At 39.5% G+C, this 20,387-nt stretch overlaps 1 protein-coding gene across 47 annotated transcripts in view; it reads left to right on the top strand.

The window, feature by feature from the left end:
- SENP6 (SUMO specific peptidase 6) overlaps window positions 1–20,387 on the top strand; it is a 112,884-nt gene that overhangs the window by 1,418 nt on the left and 91,079 nt on the right. For 29 of the 47 annotated variants that reach the window (XR_012433654.1, XM_074037622.1, XM_045391157.3 and 26 more), the window contains exon 2: window positions 20,213–20,306. The exons of the other annotated variants lie outside the window; for them this stretch is intronic. Coding sequence is in view for 8 of the 29 variants with exons in the window: in XM_005552535.5 (XP_005552592.3) it covers window positions 20,213–20,306 (94 nt within the window). In the remaining 21 variants the exon portion in view is untranslated. The remainder of the gene's footprint in view (window positions 1–20,212; window positions 20,307–20,387) is intronic. 47 annotated transcript variants of the gene reach the window in all.

Raw genomic sequence — 20,387 nt, 5'->3', positions numbered from 1 at the left:
TTTTTGTTGGGGAAGGTGGTAATGGGGAGCAATATTGATTTTTTGGCCTATGAATATATAAGGACCCCCAAAATAGAGCTAAATGTTATTGTAATTGTAGACCAAGAAGTGTCTATATTACTTAATTTGACTATGGGTTCAGTGTTTAGTGATTGAGTTTATAAATATGTTTATCAAAATGAGTCTCTGCTGCTCACAGACTCGTTTTGTTAAAAAGAATTAACTACTCTTTGGATAATTTTGCAAAGATGATTTTCATTGCAATATGTCATAAGCTTTACTTCAAAAAATAACTTTTTTTAGTATGTTTCGGAAACATTACTGAATCAAGAAAGTACGATTTAACTTAAAATTAAGAAAACCCCTAAATAGGTTCTATAGGAGGGTGTTGAGGAATGGGAATGCCTTGGTACTGCTTTGTTAACAGCACCTCGAACAGTACCTGGAACACCATAGGTACTCAATATTAGTCTAGTGAAAGACTAGTGAATAATAGAGGTAATTTTTCTTAATTCTTTTTTCTTGAGTATAGTGAAGTGAAAAAAAAATCTTACCGTACAAGCCAGGCTTTATCTGAAAGTGATGAGAACTTTACAGGAGATTTCCTAGTAAGAGTAAGAAAAGCTTCTGAGTTTTTCTGGGTTCATTTCGTATTATCTCCATTCCAGTTTGCAGAATGGGTACCTGTCAAGAGGCTGAGGGTGCAGCTTGTGTTACAGGTAGTGCTATGTGTGTTGTTTTTGTTTTGAAATCGGAGACAAAAGATGGCTTACTCGTGCTTATTATCTTCAGTATGCAGATGATTATACTTTTCTGCTATCCTAGATTTCCAGCTTCTGTAGGCCTGATTGAGTTAAAATTCTAATTGGATGAACATAGGGAGGATTTTAAAAAGTACAAATAAAGCCACAGATGTAGAGTTAATGTGAGTTTCAAACTACTGCTTTTAGTTTATTCTAATCTAAAGGTCTTTGAGTGTACAGGTGTGATACATTCGAGTTTCACCATGTCTTAAGCATTTTCATAAAGCAAGCAAATGGTAACTTCTTTAGAGCATAAGCATAAGGGTTTTGAGCGCGGTGGCGCACACCTTTAATCACACACAGCGCTTTGGGAGGCCGAGGCAGGCGGATCACTTGAGGCCAGGAATTGGTGACCAGCCTGGCCAACATGCGAAACCCCTCTCTACTGAAAATAACGAAAATTAGCCGTGCGTGGTTGGTGTGCGCCTGTAGTCCCAGCTACTGTGGAGGCTGAGGCAGGAGAATCGTTTGAAAACGGGAGGCAGAGGTTTCAGTGATCGCGCCACTGCACTCCAGCCAGGGCAACAGAGCGAGATTCTGTCTCCAAAAAAAAAAAAGCGTAAGGGAAAGGAGCAATTTTAGTTCCTCATAACACATTTTCATATACTATATTGAATCTTTCCAAATAAACGAATTGTATTTAATACTACTTATGTTTTCTGCTTAATTTCCCATGATTCTTTTGGTGTCTTACACTTTTAATAATAATAAAATATTTCAGCGAGGCGTGGTGGCTCACGCCTCTAATCCCAACACTTTGGGAGGCCGAGGTGGACGGATCACCTGAGGTCAGGAGTTTGACACCAGCCTTGCTGACATGGTGAAACCCCGTCTCTGCTAAAAAAAAAAAACAGAAATTAGCCTGGGGTGGTGTGGCGCGCCTGTAATCCCAGCTGCTCAGAAGGCTGAGGCAGGAGAATCGCCTGAACCCGAGAGCTGGAGGTTGCAGTGAGCCAAGATCGCACCATTGGCACTCCAGCCTGGGCAACGAGTGAAACTACGTCTCAAATAATAATAATAATAAAAATAAAATATTCCACCATAATTTGCCATATATTCTACATTATGAGGTTTATAGATGTTCAAAATATTTCCCCGTACATAGGCTCCTAGGATTTAATATTAAGACATCTACATATTACGCTTTATTTACTTTCCAGTCGACTCCTTGAAAAACTAAACTAGGTTTTCATTCACTCATCACATTTACAGCATCCTACTGTACCAGGCAGTGTACCACGGTGAATACAACAGTGCATACGAGAGTCAAGGACTCTGCCTTTATTTAGTCTTCTATCTTAGGTTCTGTGAAAGCATATCTCTGTAATAAACTGTGAAAAAGTAATAACTTTATCTTTTCATCATCATATGTCTTGCACCTGAAACATGTTTGTTGTTAATGAAATAAACCAGATGATAAACAGTGTGATGAACACTGGAAGACATAAACAGCAGTGATGGGGAAGCCATTTTACATAGCATTGAAGTCAGGAAAGGCATCCCTGAGGAGGTTACACTTAAGTAAACACCTTAACTAAGAGACACTTTAAAATATGGCAGAGGGGATATGTGTAAAGATTCAGAGGTAATATATGGTACCATTTGATAAGCAAAAAGGCTGAAATGTAGAAAGCAAAGGAGAGAGTGGTATGAGAGGCAGGAGATCTTTCATGCAGGATCATGAATAATTTTTATATCTTTCTCAGTAGCTGGAAGCCGTTGAAGAGTTTGGGGCAAGAGGGTGTAATGATATGGTTTATCTTTTTTAAAAAATCACTTTGGCTGCTCTCTGTGGAATGAATTAAAACGGGACAAGATTAAAAGCAAGGCAATAAATTAGCATAATATTGTAGTAGTCAAGATAGAAGTGGTCAGGTCTTCAATTAGCATGATGTCAATGGAGATTGGGAAAGAAGTTGATAGGTTCAGGATATCTTTGGATGTAGAGCTTCAGGACTTGATGAATTGTACCCTGAGTATCAGAATAAGAGGAATCAAAAGGTTTTGTTTAGCTTGAGGTATTGGTGTTGCTGCCGTTTACTGAGATGGAGTAGACTGATAGAAGAATGAGAAGGAAATTAACAACACTGGTCATATTAAATTTGAGATGCCTGTTTGACATTTTTGCTCTAAAGTATGTTTTACATCTTTATAACTACTGAGATTCTAATTCCATTTCTTTTTATAGCTTCTCTAGGGAAAAGGAGACATACTGGCTGCATTCTTTATTTTATTCATGCAAAAACACACTAAAATTGTATGGATTTCGTTAAGTCACGTGTTAAATTTTTTTACTCTCCTCTCCCCTCTTTGACTTGTTTCTTTCACTTCTCTTCACTAACTGTTGCTCATACCCCTTTTCCACTTATGATAGACAGTTTTGGCAGGTTGCTCCCCTGTATTCATTTATTCAGTCAACAGATATTTATTGAACACCTGCTGTGTTGTAGGCAATGGCGCTGCACTGAGAGGCATAACAGTGAGAGAGAAGAAACCGTGTTTTTTTCATAGAGTGTTCAGTCTAGTGTGGAAAGTAAAAAATAAAATAATAATACTCTTAAATGTAAAATTACAACTGACAAGTACAGCAATGGTAGGTTGTTTATACAAGTTGAACATCCCAAATTTAGAAATCCGAAATGCTCCAGAATTTGAAACTTTTTGAATGCCAACATGACCCTCCTAAGAAATGCTCATTGAATCAATTCAGATTTTTGGATTTGGGATGCTCGGTTGGGATAATATAATTTGCAAATATTCCAAAATCCAGGAAAAATAAACTCTGAAATCTGAAACATTTCTTCTAGTTTCAAGCATTTTGGATAAGGGACACTTAACCTGAAATCATGAGAATAGGATCTAATCAGGGTGGTTTGAAGTGGATATTAGAGAACAGAAGGTGGGGAGGCAGTGCTTTCTAGGCAGAGGGAATAAAATAGCGGAGCATGGCATGTTTGGGGAACTTAAGGGAGGACAATATGGTGTCAGGAGATTGATGCAAGATGATACTAGAGGTGACATCATTTGTTTCAAACAAGGTCAACAGCCGGGCATGGTGGCTCATGCCTGTAATCCCAGCATTTTGGGAGGCCTAGGTGAGAGGATTGCTTGAGCCCAGGAGTTTGAGACCAGTCTGAGCAACATAGTGAGCCCATGTCTGTACAAAAAAATTAAAAAATGGTGTGGGAGGATTCTTGAACCCAGGAGGGCGAGGCTGCAGTGAGCCATGATCGTACCCCTGCATTCCCACCTGGGAAACAGAGCGAGACCCTGCTGCCCCCCCCAAAAGAGTCATTAGCTGCTACATGGAGAATGCTTCAGAGAGGGGGTAAAAGACTACCCAGTTAGGAGATGATTGGAACATAGGACAAAGGTGATTGATGGTAGCTAGCTTGTCTTATAAACTTTCTTTTGATATTCTGCCTCCTCTTTTTTTCACTCTGGGGGCTCTAACAAGTCTACTTACTCTCTCATTTCTTCATTTTTGTATTGCACTTTTTCTTATCTGGTTTTCTTTTCCTTTTTTTTTTTTTTTTTTTGACCAAGTGAATTCCTTCTCCTATATTTTCTCCTGTTTTTCCTGAAGTAACTTTTTTCTGCCTTTCCTTTCTAATATACATATATTACTACTTTAGTTTGTTTTCCTTTTCCTTTCAGCCTGTCTTCCTTTATGGACCTTCTCTACTAGGTTGAAAAGAGTGATGCTAAACTGTTGCATGCAATGTTGTTCTCTACAGATACCAACAAAAATGTTTCTGTCTCCAAATGAAAAGTGTTTTCCATTTCCCTTTAGCCAGTCTTTTATGTTATACATAAACTCAGTGCACAACCCAATCGGTTTGCCAGTTTTACTGGAGACCTAAATACCTCACACTGTCTGTTGAACTAGAGCACAGTTTCTCCCAAACGATTGGCATTCTATGGCATATGAACAGGGTTTTTAGTTTCTGCCTACTTAGGGGAATACACCTCTTTTTCTTTTGATTGCATTACTTTTGGAAACTACATCATGGTGTCATTCCTTATTTACTCCTTACTTAAGTATGTTTATTTCCTGATTTCATGCCAGTTAAAGTGATAAATTGTTTATCATGTGAGTTCATGTACTTGAAATAGTAAAGTAGAACCTCACTTGGAATGAAAGTGATTTTCAGACAAAGTGCAGTGGGTCATACCTGTTATCCTGAGATAACACTTTGGGAGGCCAAGACAGGAGGATTGCTTGAGCCCAGGAGTTCAAGACCAGCCTAGGCAACATAGCGAGGCCCCACCTCTACAAAAAATACAAAAATTAGCCGGATGTCACAGCATGCACCCAAAGTCCCAGCAATTTAGGAGGCTGAGGTGGGAATATTGCTTGTTGCTCGACCCCAGGAGGTTGAGGCCTGCAGTTCATGACACTGCACTTCAGCCTGGGTTACAGAGCTGAGAAGAAAGAAAGAAAAAAAGAGAGGGAGGGAGGAAGAAAGAAGAGGAAAGAGAAGAAAGGGGGGAGAAAGAGAGGAAGGAGAAAAGAAAGTGATTTTCAGTAGAAATGCATTGAGAATATGAATTCAAAAGTCAGAATGCTGAGGTTCAACATCTGGCTCTACTACTTGTTAGCTATGTGATCTTGGATAGATTACTTAACCTCTCTGTGTTTTCTCAGCTGTAAAACAAAGATAATAATTGTTGTTAAAAAATAATAATTGTAGTTACCTTAAGATTGCCATAAGGATTGAGGTAATATATATTACTTAAAGCAATTCCAGGCATATAATAAGCACTCCGTGTAACTTTATATTGTTTATTTTATTAGCAGATAGAGAAAAGAAAAACAGCTTCCTTTCCTTGCTTGTCTTCTATTTGAATTTTAGTTTGCATTGTTTTTCTTTCACTGACTACCTTTTTCTAGATAGTAAACGATTTTGACCAGTGTTGTAATGAGAGAGGAAAGAGAATGAAATTACATACTTTGTATGGCTAGACTTTCATAAGTTGAGTATTCCTGTTGCTATTAGAAAAGTATGTTGAATATTTGAGGAACTTGAGGTATAGAAGGGTTGTGTGGCACAGCTTAAGTTATTGGGGAAGTCAGACTGTAGCCTGGGACCGACTTAATAGCTTCAGCTTTCTTCAGCATTTCCTTCCTGTCTCTTTCTCCCCCCTTCCTCAACAGTTTGCTTCCCTGTTCTTACTCTTACCTCTTTTTCCTGTACCTCCCCCTAAAGGAAGGGGCAACCGAACAAGAGAAGGAAAAATAATAAGTTATTATGGAGAAGTATTATTTATTGATGAAGCAGCACTTTTAAGAAGGCAAAAATGGAAAGCCACAAATCTCTTGCGGCCCAGCTTCGGAAATTTAGTGTTACTTCTTCCATATTGTATTGGCCAAAAGAACACAGAGCTGGCCCTGATTGAAGGAGAGAGGGAGTAGATTCCACCCTTCAGTGGGAAGAATGGCAAATTATTTGCAGCTATCTTAATCTATACAGCCATCTTTTGTCTCCCATACCTACCTGGTATTTTTTCCCCATTCTTTCAACAGTCATAGTATTTTTCAGCAGTCATATAGTATTTTAAATGACAATTCTTAAGAAACCGAAAATCCAACTTTTGGACAGTTTGGGAAGCTAAAGAAAGACAAAATAAAATTGGCAACTTAATTAGTAATTTATTTCAAAGATATAAATAGCAACAGAAACAGTCATTAGTTTAGTGTTTTGTTTTGTTTTGTTTTTTGAGACGGAGTCTTGGCTTCGTTGCCCAGGCTGTAGTGTGGTGGCACCATCTCAGCTCACTGCAACCTCCGCCTTCCTTCCAGATTCAAGCAATTCTCCTTCCTCAGCCTCCCTGGTAGCTGGGATTACAGGCACGTACAACCATGCCTGACTAATTTTTCTATTTTTTGTAGAACTGGGGTTTCTCCACGTTGTCCAGGCTGGTCTCAAACTCCTGACCTCAAGTGATCCATCCACTTCAGCCTCCCAAAGTGCTGGGATTAGAAGTGTGAGCCACTGCACCTGGCCTTAGTTTAATTTTTAGTTGATTGGGAATGGATTCAGGAATTTCTGAAACTAGGCAAGCATAAGTATGCACAAAAGAGGAAGAATGTTAGAAATTTTTCTTTCCTTTTGTTTTTTCTTTCACTTAGTGATGCCTGGGTCATACTATCATTTTCATCACTTAAGCTCTTAGAAATGGTCATACTATTCACGATATTAAAAATAAAACAGTATCTTGATACAAAGTGCCAGTTAATCCACTAAGTCACAGACTGTTAATGCTCACAGTTACAGTACACTTAAATTGCATACCTAAGTCATATTACTTAGAATGATGCAACAATGGATAATCCATTATTGTGAACTGCAAATGATGGTTGCCATCATCAGGTAATAAAACAATGGCTAAAATTAAAGTGATAGATAATCTGTGCCATATCCGTTTGACACTAAAAATAGGGTTGCTTTTGGCCCCTAATTTTTTTGTCTACCTTTGGGTTTTGTGCTTCCCAGAATCTTCTGCATCCATTGGGAAAACTTAGGACCTATCATCTTCAGAGTATATGGGGCTTTCAGTGCTAAAATTGGGATAGTACCAGGCACACTGGGATGTTTGAACACTCTGCCTTGTCCTAGTTTAACAACAGCTAATTTGAAGCCATCTGAAACTAGCCTGGAGTAGTATGACAACAGCCATGTTCTGATCTTGCCTTTGGAGGTTGTTTTTGTTTGTTTTGTTTGGGGGTGGGGTGAGAGAGGACTTGCTATTTCAAACACATTTTATACTTTTTGAAGATGTGTTTTTTCCCCCTCCCAAATTCACTGCATTACAGTCTTTGAAACAGAATGGGAGAAAAAAATAACAAAGTGCTGGCATCCAAAAGATGGTAAATTCACTTTTCATTTTTGATAAAGAGTGGACAATGAGGAACTAGAAATTCTCCTAGGCTTGGAGAATTTAAACTGTTTAGTAACCTTGTTGTTTCGTATATTCAAAAATCTACAAACTTTGTACCCTCATAACCTCCTACTTATGAATCTAGCACTAAATTCTGGAGACAAGATAAAGGTACTACTTCTTAACTACCATGACCCCTGCTGACTCTACTTCTGTGGAAACCAATAACTTCTTTTTCTTCATAACCCCAGTGGTCACTATTTGAATGAAGTGGGATTCCAAACATTTTGGCATTTGATCTTCTGCTTTCAGCCCAGGTTGGTTTTCATTTTTTAACCACAGGAGATATCAAAGAATGATTTAGTAAATCATAATAGCAAATAAATCTGAGGCTGTTTATCTGCTTCTCCTTCACAAGTTTGGATATCAGCTCCTCAGTCTCCTTTGCTTTCACTATTTACAGACTTCACTTGTTTCTTGAGTCTCTGTTAATGTAAGCTTTTTATGAAACTGTCCATCTTCTTGAATTATGTGTTTGCACTTTGAGAGTTAGAGTGTTCCTCAAATGTCATTGGTCTGTCTTACAGAATCCTGAATTCCCTGACACTTTGATGATCCTCTCACTTAGAGCATAAGGAACATTTGGAACTACTTATCTCATGCAGTCATTTCTCAGTTTAGTTTCTGGCTTCTAAGTTTGTGTGCTTCAGCCTGAGATACGTGTATTTTTAAGAGATTGTGTATTTTGTGTAAAGGTAGCACCAACTGCACCACTTTGGAATAGGTATCATTGCTAGACTTCTTCATTCCATAGAAAGCTAAGGAGTTTCTGGCAACACCTGTAGCACTAAACTGCTGCCTCACTAATGAACTGAACTGACTATGCTAGCATCCTGCTGAAAGGTACATAGAAATAGATAGCCTAGTGAAGCTGGGGTCCTAAGGGAAAGAATATTTTAGTTTTGGTAGCTCACAGAGGGGTCTAATTTAATATGACATCCAGAAATATAATATTTTAAGACTTTATCTTGAAGGTAGTAGTGATCTATTGGTTTGTCTTCTGTACCAAAAGATACAGGTTTTGAAGATCAGGGACTTGAGAAAGGCTTAACTAGGTGATTTTTCTTCTTCATGTAGCATCTGCAGGGATGATTTGGTGGTGGTTTGTGTGATTTGGTTGGGAAGTTCTATGTCTGCAGTCTAAAGACCTCTTTAGATGGCCTCTGCAGCAGGGTACTCAGACTTGTAACATGGTGACTCAAGGCTTTGAAAAATCTTGATAATTCTTGAGAACGACTTGGGCTGTAGCCTACAAAACCACATAAAATTGCTTTCCTAACTTTCACATTTAATTCTCTCTGTATTTTCTTTTGCTGCATTTATATTTCTCAGTTACATTTTTCTTACGAGTTTTTCTCATATTCATAATTGTGGTGCACTTATGGCTCACTGCAGTCTCAAACTCCTGGGCTCAAGGGATCCTCCTGCCTCAGCCACCTGAGTAGCTGGGACTACAGGCATGTGCCACCACAGCCAGCTGATTTTTTTATTTTTGTAGAGACAGAATGTTACTATGCTGCTCAAGCTGGTCTCGACTTCTGGCCTCAAGCAATCCTCTTGCCTTAGCCACCCAAAACGCTAGGATTATAGGTGTAAGCTGTCTGATAACCCTATGAGACTATCAGAAATTAAAACATCACTACAGTGGGAGATGATGCATAGAAACGGGAAAACTTAAAAACGGCTACTGAAACCACTTTGGAGATCAATTTGGCAATACCTATTGAACTTGAAATTGCACATCCCTGAGGATGTAGCAATTTCATTCCATTGCTAAGGGATATCCTAGGTCAGGTATCAGAAAACTATGCCCCAGGCCGGGCTTGGTGGCTCACGTCTGTAATCCTAGCACTTTGGGAGGCCAAAGTGGGCAGATCACTTGAGGCCAGGAGTTCAAAACCAGCCTGGGCAACATGGTGAGAACCCCCTCACTACTAAAAATACAAAGATCAGCTGGGCATCATGGCACATGCCTGTAATCCCAGCTACTTGGGAGACCGAGGCACGAGAGTCACTTGAACCCAGGATGTAGAGGTTGCAGTGAGCCAAGATTGTGCCCTGCACTCCAGTCTGGGTGACAGAGCGAGATTCTATCTTAAAAAAAAAAAAAGGGGGCCGGGCGCGGTGGCTCAAGCCTGTAATCCCAGCACTTTGGGAGGCCGAGGCGGGCGGATCACAAGGTCAGGAGATCGAGACCACAGTGAAACCCCGTGTCTACTAAAAATACAAAAAAAAATTAGCCGGGCGCGGTGGCGGGCGCCTGTAGTCCCAGCTACTCGGGAGGCTGAGGCAGGAGAATGGCGGGAACCCGGGAGGCGGAGCTTGCAGTGAGCCGAGATCGCGCCACTGCACTCCAGCCTGGGCAACAGCGTGAGACTCCGTCTCAAAAAAAAAAAAAAAAAAAAGGAAAAGAAAACTATGACCCAGCCAAATTTGGCTAGCGTTCTGTTTTTAAGAGGCTCATGAGCTCAGAATGGCTTTTATATTTTTAATGACTGGAGGGAAAAAGTCAAAAGAAGAATGTTTTATGACACATGAAAATTACATGAAATTCAAATGTCACTGCCCTTAAATAAAGTTTTATTGCAACATAGCAATACCTGCTTGCATTATCCCGGCCTTGTCATTGAAATGGCAAGGTTGAGTAACTGACAGAGACTGTGTACTACACAGTGTAAGATATTTACTGTCTGGCCCTTTACAGAAAAGACTGGTGACCTCTGCCCTGGAGAAACACACATGCACAAGGAAACAAACTTAAAAAAAAAAGTTCTTAATAGCAATATGAGACATACTAAAATGTTCATAGTAGCAACGTACGTAACAGTAAAAAGGTGAATGTAAACTAAATTTCCACAAATGGAGGATATATACATAAGCGATTATATTTATACTGTGGAACACTAAATGATAATGAAAATGAAAACACTAGAGTTTTTTTTTTTTTAATGTAGAAGTGCTGTTTTTTATTTATTTATTTATTATTATTATACTTTAAGTTCTAGGGTACATGTACATAACGTGCAGGTTTGTTACATATGTATACTTGTGCCATGTTGGTGTGTTGCACCCATCAACTCGTCAGCACCCATCAACTCGTCATTTACATCAGGTATAACTCCCAATGCAATCCCTCCCCCCTCCCCCCTCCCCATGATAGGCCCCGGTGTGTGATGTTCCCCTTCCTGAGTCCAAGGGATCTCATTGTTCAGTTCCCACCTATGAGTGAGAACATGCGGTGTTTGGTTTTCTGTTCTTGTGATAGTTTGCTAAGAATGATGGTTTCCAGCTGCATCCATGTCCCTACAAAGGACACAAACTCATCCTTTTTTATGGCTGCATAGTATTCCATGGTGTATATGTGCCACATTTTCTTAATCCAATCTGTCACTGATGGACATTTGGGTTGGTTCCAAGTCTTTGCTATTGTGAATAGTGCCGCAATAAACATACGTGTGCATGTGTCTTTATAGCAGCATAATTTATAATCCTTTGGGTATATACCCAGTAATGGGATGGCTGGGTCATATGGTACATCTAGTTCTAGATCCTTGAGGAATCGCCATACTGTTTTCCATAATGGTTGAACTAGTTTACAATCCCACCAACAGTGTAAAACTGTTCCTATTTCTCCACATCCTCTCCAGCACCTGTTGTTTCCTGACTTTTTAATGATCGCCATTCTAACTGGTGTGAGATGGTATCTCATTGTGGTTTTGATTTGCATTTCTCTGATGGCCAGTGATGATGAGCATTTTTTCATGTGTCTGTTGGCTGTATGAATGTCTTCTTTTGAGAAATGTCTGTTCATATCCTTTGCCCACTTTTTGATGGGGTTGTTTGTTTTTTTCTTGTAAATTTGTTTGAGTTCTTTGTAGGTTCTGGATATTAGCCCTTTGTCAGATGAGTAGATTGCAAAAATTTTCTCCCATTCTGTAGGTTGCCTGTTCACTCTGATGGTAGTTTCTTTTGCTGTGCAGCAGCTCTTCAGTTTAATGAGATCCCATTTGTCAATTTTGGCTTTTGCTGCCATTGCTTTTGGTGTTTTAGACATGAAGTCTTTGCCCATGCCTATGTCCTGAATGGTACTACCTAGGTTTTCCTCTAGGATTTTTATGGTATTAGGTCTAACATTTAAGTCTCTAATCCATCTTGAATTAATTTTCATATAAGGAGTAAGGAAAGGATCCAGTTTCAGCTTTCTACTTATGGCTAGCCAATTTTCCCAGCACCGTTTATTAAATAGGGAATCCTTTCCCCATTTCTTGTTTCTCTCAGATTTGTCAAAGATCAGATGGCTGTAGATGTGTGGTATTATTTCTGAGGACTCTGTTCTGTTCCATTGGTCTATATCTCTGTTTTGGTACCAGTACCATGCTGTTTTGGTTACTGTAGCCTTGTAGTATAGTTTGAAGTCAGGTAGCGTGATGCCTCCAGCTTTGTTCTTTTGACTTAGGATTGTCTTGGAGATGCGGGCTCTTTTTTGGTTCCATATGAATTTTAAAGCAGTTTTTTCCAATTCTGTGAAGAAACTCATTGGTAGCTTGATGGGGATGGCATTGAATCTATAAATTACCTTGGGCAGTATGGCCATTTTCACGATATTGATTCTTCCTATCCATGAGCATGGTATGTTCTTCCATTTGTTTGTGTCCTCTTTTATTTCACTGAGCAGTGGTTTGTAGTTCTCCTTGAAGAGGTCCTTTACATCCCTTGTAAGTTGGATTCCTAGGTATTTGATTCTCTTTGAAGCAATTGTGAATGGAAGTTCATTCCTGATTTGTCTCTCTGTTTGTCTGTTACTGGTGTATAAGAATGCTTGTGATTTTTGCACATTAATTTTGTATCCTGACACTTTGCTGAAGTTGCTTATCAGCTTAAGGAGATTTTGGGCTGAGACAATGGGGTTTTCTAAATATACAATCATGTCATCTGCAAACAGGGACAATTTGACTCCCTCTTTTCCTAATTGAATACCCTTTATTTCTTTCTGCTGAAAATGAAAACACTAGAGTTTTTTTTTTTTTAAACCCTTTGAAAGTAAATTTCAGACATGCTGCTCATTTAACCCTAATTACTTTATTGTGTAACTTACCCGTGCTTTTGTTTAGGAAATATACATTCTCTTAAATTACTACAGTGTAGTTATAAAACTCAGAAAATTAACATTGATACACTACTATAATCTACAAACATTTTTCCACTTTCATTAGTTGACCTAAAAATGTTCCTTAATAGCAAAAGAGAAAAAATTCTGGGTTCAGGATCTGATACAGAATGATGTTTGCATTGATTTGTCATGTCCCTTTTGTCTTCTTTAATATGGAAATAGCTTTTCAGACTTTGTCTTTCTTGACCTTGACATTGTTTAAGAAAACAGGATGGTTATTTTGTAGTTTAATCCCAATTTGTGTTTATCTGATGTTTCCTTATGATTCAAGTCAGGTTATGCATTTTTTTAAAATATAAGGAATGCCATAAAAATGATTTTTTGTTTTTCTCAGTGTGTCATATCGAGAGGACCATGATGTCAATTTGTCTTGTTGTTGGGAAAATTGATCAATTGATCACTTAGTTAAGGTGGTGTTCGCCAGATTTTTCTGCTGAAAGTTACTATCTTTTTTTTTTTTTTTTCGAGATGGAGTCTGGCTCTGTCGCCCAGGCTGGAGTGCAATGGTGCAATCTTGGCTCACTGCAACCTCTGCCTCCCGGGTTCAAGCCATTCTCCTGTCTCAGCCTCCCGAGTAGCTGGGATTACAGGTGTGCGCCACCACACCAGGCTAATTTTTCGTATTTTTAGTAGAGATGGGGTATAACCATATTGGCCAGGCTGGTCTCGGACTCCTGACCTTGGATCCGCCTGCCTTGGCTCCCAAAGTGCTGGGATTACAGGTGCAAGCCACTGCACCCAGCCACTATCTTTCTCTTTGAAATTAATAAATATTGTGTGGGGAGATATTTTGAAACCTTGTAAATAACTTGTTTCTTACCAGATTTCACCCGCCGGTTCAGCATCCATTGATGATTCATGCCTGAATCCCCCAGTTATTAATATAATGGTTCCCTAGTGATTTTTCTCCCTTTACTGCACCAACATTAGAAAAGAAAACAAAACTATGACCCAGCCAAATTTGGCCTTCACTATGTACTTCAATAGACTTGTTGATAGTTTATTGCTGGGGAAGAGTTAGATGTTGGCTGAAGGTTTGGGGAGTTATTCCTATTTCAGATTACGGAAGTGCCTTCCTATTCCTGATTTGCAAGTTTTTTGTTGTTGTTGTTGTTGTTTTGAGACAGAGTCTCACACACTTTGTTACCCAGGCTAGAAGTCAGTGGTGGCCTGATCTCAGCTCAATGCAACTTCCACCTCCCGGGTTCAAGCAATTCTTCTGCCTCAGCCTCCCAATTAGCTGGGATTACAAGCATGCACCACCACACCCATTTCATTTTTGTATTTTTAGTAGAAACAGGGTTTCACCATGTTGGCCAAGCTGGTCTTGAACTCCTGATCTCAAGTGATTCACGCACCTTGGCCTCCCAAAGTGCTGGGATTATCTCGCCTATCCTGCCAAGAGGATTTTTTTGTTTTGTTTCATTTTTTTTGAGACAGAGTCTTGCTGTGTCGCCCAGGCTGAAGTGCAGTGGCGCGATCTCAGCTCAGTCAACCTCTGCCTTCTGGGTTCAAGCGATTTTCCTGCCTCAGCCTCCCGAGTAGCTGGGATTACAGGCGCCACCTGGCTAATTTTTGTATTTTTAGTAGAGACGGGGTTTTGCAACATTGGCCAGGCTAGTCTCAAACTCCTGACCTCAAGTGATCCACCCACCTCAGCCTCCCAAAGTGCTGGGATCACAGGCGTGAGCCACCATGCCCTGCCTGCTAAGAGTTTTTGTTTGTTGTGAGTGGATATTGTAAATTACATTCATGATTTTCAAACATTTACTTTTGCTTTTTAGAATAAACCCTACCTAATTGTAATGTGTTATATATCACTGAGTTTGACTTGCTAATGTTTTATTTAAAGTTTATATCTGTCTTTATGTGAGATTCCTCAGTAATTTTCCTTCCTTGAAATCATTACTTCTACAGAGGTTCTAATCTAATATCAATTAGGGTATGTTTGAGTTTGCTAGAATTGTGTGTAAACAACCAGGCGCAGTGGCACACACCTGTAATCCCAATGCTTTGGGAGGCCGAGGCGGGTGAATCACAAGGTCAGGAGTTCGAGGCCAGCCTGACCAACGTGGTGAAACCCCGTCTGTACTAAAAAGACAAAATTAGCCGGGCGTGGTAGCGTGCGCCTGTAATCGCAGCTACTCAGGAGGCTGAGGCAGGAGAATTGCTTGAACCCAGGAGGCAGAGGTTGCAGTGAGCTGAGATTGCACCAATGCACTCCAGCCTGGGCAACAAGAGTCAAACTCCATCTCAAAAAAAAAAAACAAAAAAAACTCTGTGTAAAGAACCCTAGTTCCTTTAGTGCGTAAATATTATAACATCTCTTTTGACTTTTGAAACATAGGTTCATTTTACATTGTGTTTTTAAATTTTTATTTATGTATTTTTGAGACTGTCCCGCTGTGTCACCCAGGCTGGATTGCAGTGGTGTGATCATGGCTCACTGCGGCCTCAACCTCCCAGACTCAATTGATCTTCCGTCCAATCCTCCTATCCCAGTCTCCTCAGTAGCTGGTACTACAGGCAAGCACCGCTATGCCAGGCTAGTTTTTTTGTATTTTTTTGTAGAGACAGGATTTTGTCATGTTGCCCAGGCTGGTCTCAAATTCCTGGGCTAAAATGATCTGCCCGCTTCAGCCTCGCAAGATGCTGAGAGTACAGGCATGAGCCACTGCACCCAGCCTTTGGTGTTTTAAAACCTTTTATTTTGGAATACATTTAATAGAAGTTTCAAAGATGGTTTAGATAATTTCTTTCCTTTTTTTTTTTTTTTTTTTTTTTGAGATGGACCTTCACTCTTGTTGCCCAGGCTGGAATGCAATGGTGTGATCTTGGCTCACTACAACCTCCATCTCCTGGGGTCAAGCGATTCTCTTGCCTCAGTCTCCTGAGTAGCTGGGGTTACAGGCATGCACCGCCACGCCCGGCTAATTTTGTATTTTTAATAGAGATGGGATTTCTCCATGTTGGTCAGGCTGGTCTAAACTCCCGACCTCAGGTGATCCGCCCGCCTCGCCTGCACCTCCACCTCCCAAAGTGCTGGGATTACAGACGTGAGCCACTGCGCCTGGCCAGTTTAGAGAATTTCTATGTAACTTTTACTCAGCCTCCACTAATGTTGCCACCAAATATAGCCAGTGTATGTTTATCATAACTATGAAATTTAACATTTGTATGATAGTATTATTACTATTACCTGAACTACAAACTTTATTTTGTATTACACCAGTAATTCCATTAACGCCTTTTTCGTATTCAAGAGTCCAATCCAAGACTTCAGATTTGATTTGTCTTGTCTCCTTAGTATACTGTGTTCTTTCACAGTTTCTTAATCTTTCCTTGTTTTTCATAACCTTGGCAGTTGTACAAAGTACTGTATACAGGTATTTTATACAATGTCCCTCAGGTTGGGTTTGTCTGATGTTTTCTTATGATTAAACTGGGATTATGAGTTTCAGGGAAAAGATCACAGTGCTGAAGTGCTATTTTCATCATACTGTATTAAAGCGTACATGCCATGAATAAGACATATCACTATGAATGTTAAGTATGATCACTTGGCTGAGGTAGTCTCCATTGTCAGTTTGTTTTCCCCCCCTTTTATGTCTGTGTTTTTGAAGTAAGTTACCAAGGTGAGCCCGTACTCAAGGAAAATTCATTTTTACCTTTGGAGAAGGGAGTATATGCTTATATTATTTGGAATTCTTCTATAAGGAACATGTGTCCCTTCTTTCCATTTATTTATCTATTCAATCATCTGTTTTTATCAGTATGGATTTTGGAATGTTTATTTTATTTAGGAGTTATAACCCAATGCCAATGTTACTTATTTTTGCTAAAATTGTTCCAACTTTGGCCATTGGGAATTCTTTCAAGTTGGCTTCCATAACCTTTTGATACTCCCCCATCTTTAAAAAAAAATGACTGTCTTGCATTCTGACCCTGTAAGTTACACCAGGTTCATGTTGGCATTTTTTTCTGCCTCTGGCCTAGAATCAGTCATTTCTTCTAGGAGCCCTGGCTCCTTTTATTAGAGAGAATGGTATATAGAAACCAAGATCTAGTTGTAAGTGTGTTTGTTGCTACTGGGGTGTCTCTGCTTCTAGACCCTCTAAGAAAGCAGCCCTAACTCTCTATACTAACCCATGTTACAACATACCTGTCCATCTGTATATATATTAAATAAATGTGAGTTCATGCTGGTATGTCCGACTGTAACCTAGTACCACAGGGTTCATTCTATCTTTCCTCTCTTGTTTATTTGTAACTTCTTTATCTGACAGGGAGAAACCTTGTTTCTATTATCTACTATTTATTATGTTTTCTTTTTTTGGGGGGCGGGGGGACAGAGTCTCGCTCTGTCACCCAGGCTGGAGTGCAGTGACGCATGGTCTCTGCTCACTGCAAGCTCCGCCTCCCGGGTTCACGCCATTCTTCTGCCTCGGCTTCCCAAGTAGCTGGGACTACAGGCGCCCGCCACCACGCCCAGCTAATGTTTTGTATTTTTTTTTAGTAGAGACGGGGTTTCACCATGTTAGCCAGGATGGTTTCGATCTTCTGACCTCGTGATCTGCCTGCCTCGGCCTCCCAAAGTGCTGGGATTACAGGCGTGAGCCACCGCACCCGGCCTATTATGTTTTCAATCCCAGTATACATGTTAAGAAGTTTAATGTATACTGGTAGTTTGCTCATTAAGACTTATTTCCTCCTCTTCGTGATATTTCTGAAACCTTTTTTCGGGCTTGCATTGAAGTTTTATATTTTTTAGAGAAGATTTGTGTTTGCTTGTGTTAGTCACTTTCAGGCTGTTCCCCCCCCACCCCCTTTTAAGAGCAGTTTTTTATTGTGGTATAATATACATAACATAAAAGTTACTGTTTAACAATTTTTAAGTGTACATTTATACAGTTCCTTGGTATTAAGTACATTTATAATGTTGTGCAGCCACCACCAATATTTATTTTTGGATCTTTTAAATCATTATAAACAAGAACTGTGTACCTATTAAACAGTAATTCTCCATTTCTCTACTTCCTTTAGCCTCTGGTAACCTTCATTCTACTTTCTGTCTCTATGAATTTGCCTATTCTGGGTACCTCATATATGTGGAATCATATAATATTTGTCCTTTTGCATCTGGCTTATTTCACTTAGTAACTGTTTTTAGGGTTCTTCCATCTTGTATCCTGTATCCAGTTTGTATCCCCTTAAGGGTGAATAACATTCCATTGTGTCTGTGTGTGTGTGTGTACATATGTACACACATACTATATTTTATTATTAATCTGTTGATAGAAATTTGTGTTGTTTCCGCCATTTAGCTTACTGTGAATAATGCTACTGTGAACATTGGCATACAAGTGTCTGTTTGAATACATGCTTTTGTTATTTTAGATGTCTACCTAGAAGTGAAATTGCTAGCTCATATGGTAATTCTATGTTTAACTTTTTGAGGAACTGCCAAATTCTTTTCTACAGTGCCTGAACTGTTTTTCATTCCCACTAGCAATGCACAAGAGTTCCAATTTCTCCCACATCCTAGCCAGTACTTGTTACTTTCCATTTTTAAAAGTAAATAATAGCAACCAGGCAGGGTGGCTCACACCTGTATTCCCAGCACTTTGAGTGGCTGAGGCAGGGAGGATGGATTGAGGCCAGGAGTTCGAGACCAACCTGGGCAAAATGGCAAGACCTCACCACTACAAAAAAAGTAAAAATTGCCTGAGCATGGTGGCATGTGTCTGTGATCCCAGCTACTCCATAGGCTGAGGCAGGAAGATCACTTGGGCTCAAGAGGTCAAGGCTGCAGTGAGCTATGATGGCGCCACTGCACTCCAGCTTGGGCTACCTTACCTCAAAAAAAAAAAAAAAAGGAAAAAAAGCTGTCCTAATGGGTGAGAAGTAGTATCTCATTATGGGTTTGATTTGCATTTTCTAATGGTTAGTGATGCTGAGCATCTTTTCATGGGAGGGTATTTTAATTATGGGTTTTTCATGGCCTTGTACGTTGTGAAAATTCTGACTACATACCCTAGTTAATTGTGGTCTCTTATGGTTAGGGATTTCCTAACTGTCTTGGTTTATTCGGGCTGCTTTATTGAAGTTCATAGACTGAGAGGCTTTTAAACCTCACATTTCTCAGAATTCTGGAAGCTGGGAAGTTAGATCAAGAAGTCCAGATTCAGTATCTGGTAAGGTCCCACTTTTTCACAAATGGTACCTTCTGGCTGTCTCGTCAAGGAATGGAAGGGGCAGACAGTCTCCCTTGGGCCTCTTTGATAAGGGCACCAATCCCATTCATGAGAGCTGTGCTCTCATGATCTACTCAGCTCCCACAGGCCCCACCTCTTAATACCATCCATATCTTGGGGTTAGGATTTCACCATATAAATTTGGGAACATTCAGACCGTAGCACTGACCATGGGGTGAATATACTTTATTTGTCTTTAGTTCAAGTCAAAAAGCCAGAACCAAGCGTAAGACATCAGAATTATCCCCAGTTCGTCTTCAGTGAGTTTTTTGTTTTGTTTTGTTTTTCCCTAGTTCACCCAGAGTGTTGCCCTTCAGCTTGTCTGGTTTTCAGTCTGACTTCTCATTTTGCTGGGGCCTTGAGGTTAACCTAATAAAGCCTGGGTTCTAGGACATCGGGTTTTTAGTCATACAGTACCGAGAAAGAAATGCCATCTTTGGAATTTCATTTAGCCCTCCGGGTTCCCACTTTCTAGTTGTTAATCGCTTCAAGAGGTTTCAGCCATGCACTTATAAAATTTTTTAAAATTCATAATGAGCACATTTAGTGTTCTGATCTAGAGTTTTTTAAGTTGTCAAGTTTTAACTACATTGCCAAAGCAGGAAACCTTGTTTTGTTCTTCTTCTGTTAAAAGGCAGGTATCAGTGAGTTTAAGGGAGAGTCTAGCAGTCTGCATACAGTTCTCGTGAAGAATGCAAGCAAACTATTTATAGGTACTTATTTCTAGAATCAGTGATCAAAGATGAGATTTAGGGCTGATTTTATATATTAATACATATTCATGTGCCCTCCATTTTTATTATAGCTTTCTAATCTGAGCTTCTTTGTGTAGCAAACACATGTATGGATGACTATGAATTAGTAAAAACAGATTTTAATGCTTTTTTCTCTTTGGAGGAAATCAGATGTTTACAAAAAATAGACAAAGACAAGCCAATTAAAACAAAATCTAGAATAATCAAAGAGCTTGGGAAATGCTCACATTTGTTTTATATTGAATAGCTCTATTAATGAATACTTATTGCAGTTTGTTTTTATTTCAGCTTTGGCTAGATCAGAGTCTAAGAGAGATGGAGGTTTTAAAAATAATTGGAGCTTTGATCATGAAGAAGAAAGTGAAGGAGATACAGATAAAGAGTAAGGATTTTTTTTTCCCTCAGATGTTTTATAAGAATAAAACTTCTCATTAGAAAAACAATTTCTATTCCATAGAAATAT

Source organism: Macaca fascicularis, chromosome 4 (genome assembly GCF_037993035.2).
Source record: "Macaca fascicularis isolate 582-1 chromosome 4, T2T-MFA8v1.1".
Lineage (NCBI taxonomy): Eukaryota > Metazoa > Chordata > Mammalia > Primates > Cercopithecidae > Macaca > Macaca fascicularis.
The sequence above is the reverse complement of the archived record's forward strand: the minus strand, read 5'-3'. Positions and strand labels throughout refer to the sequence as shown.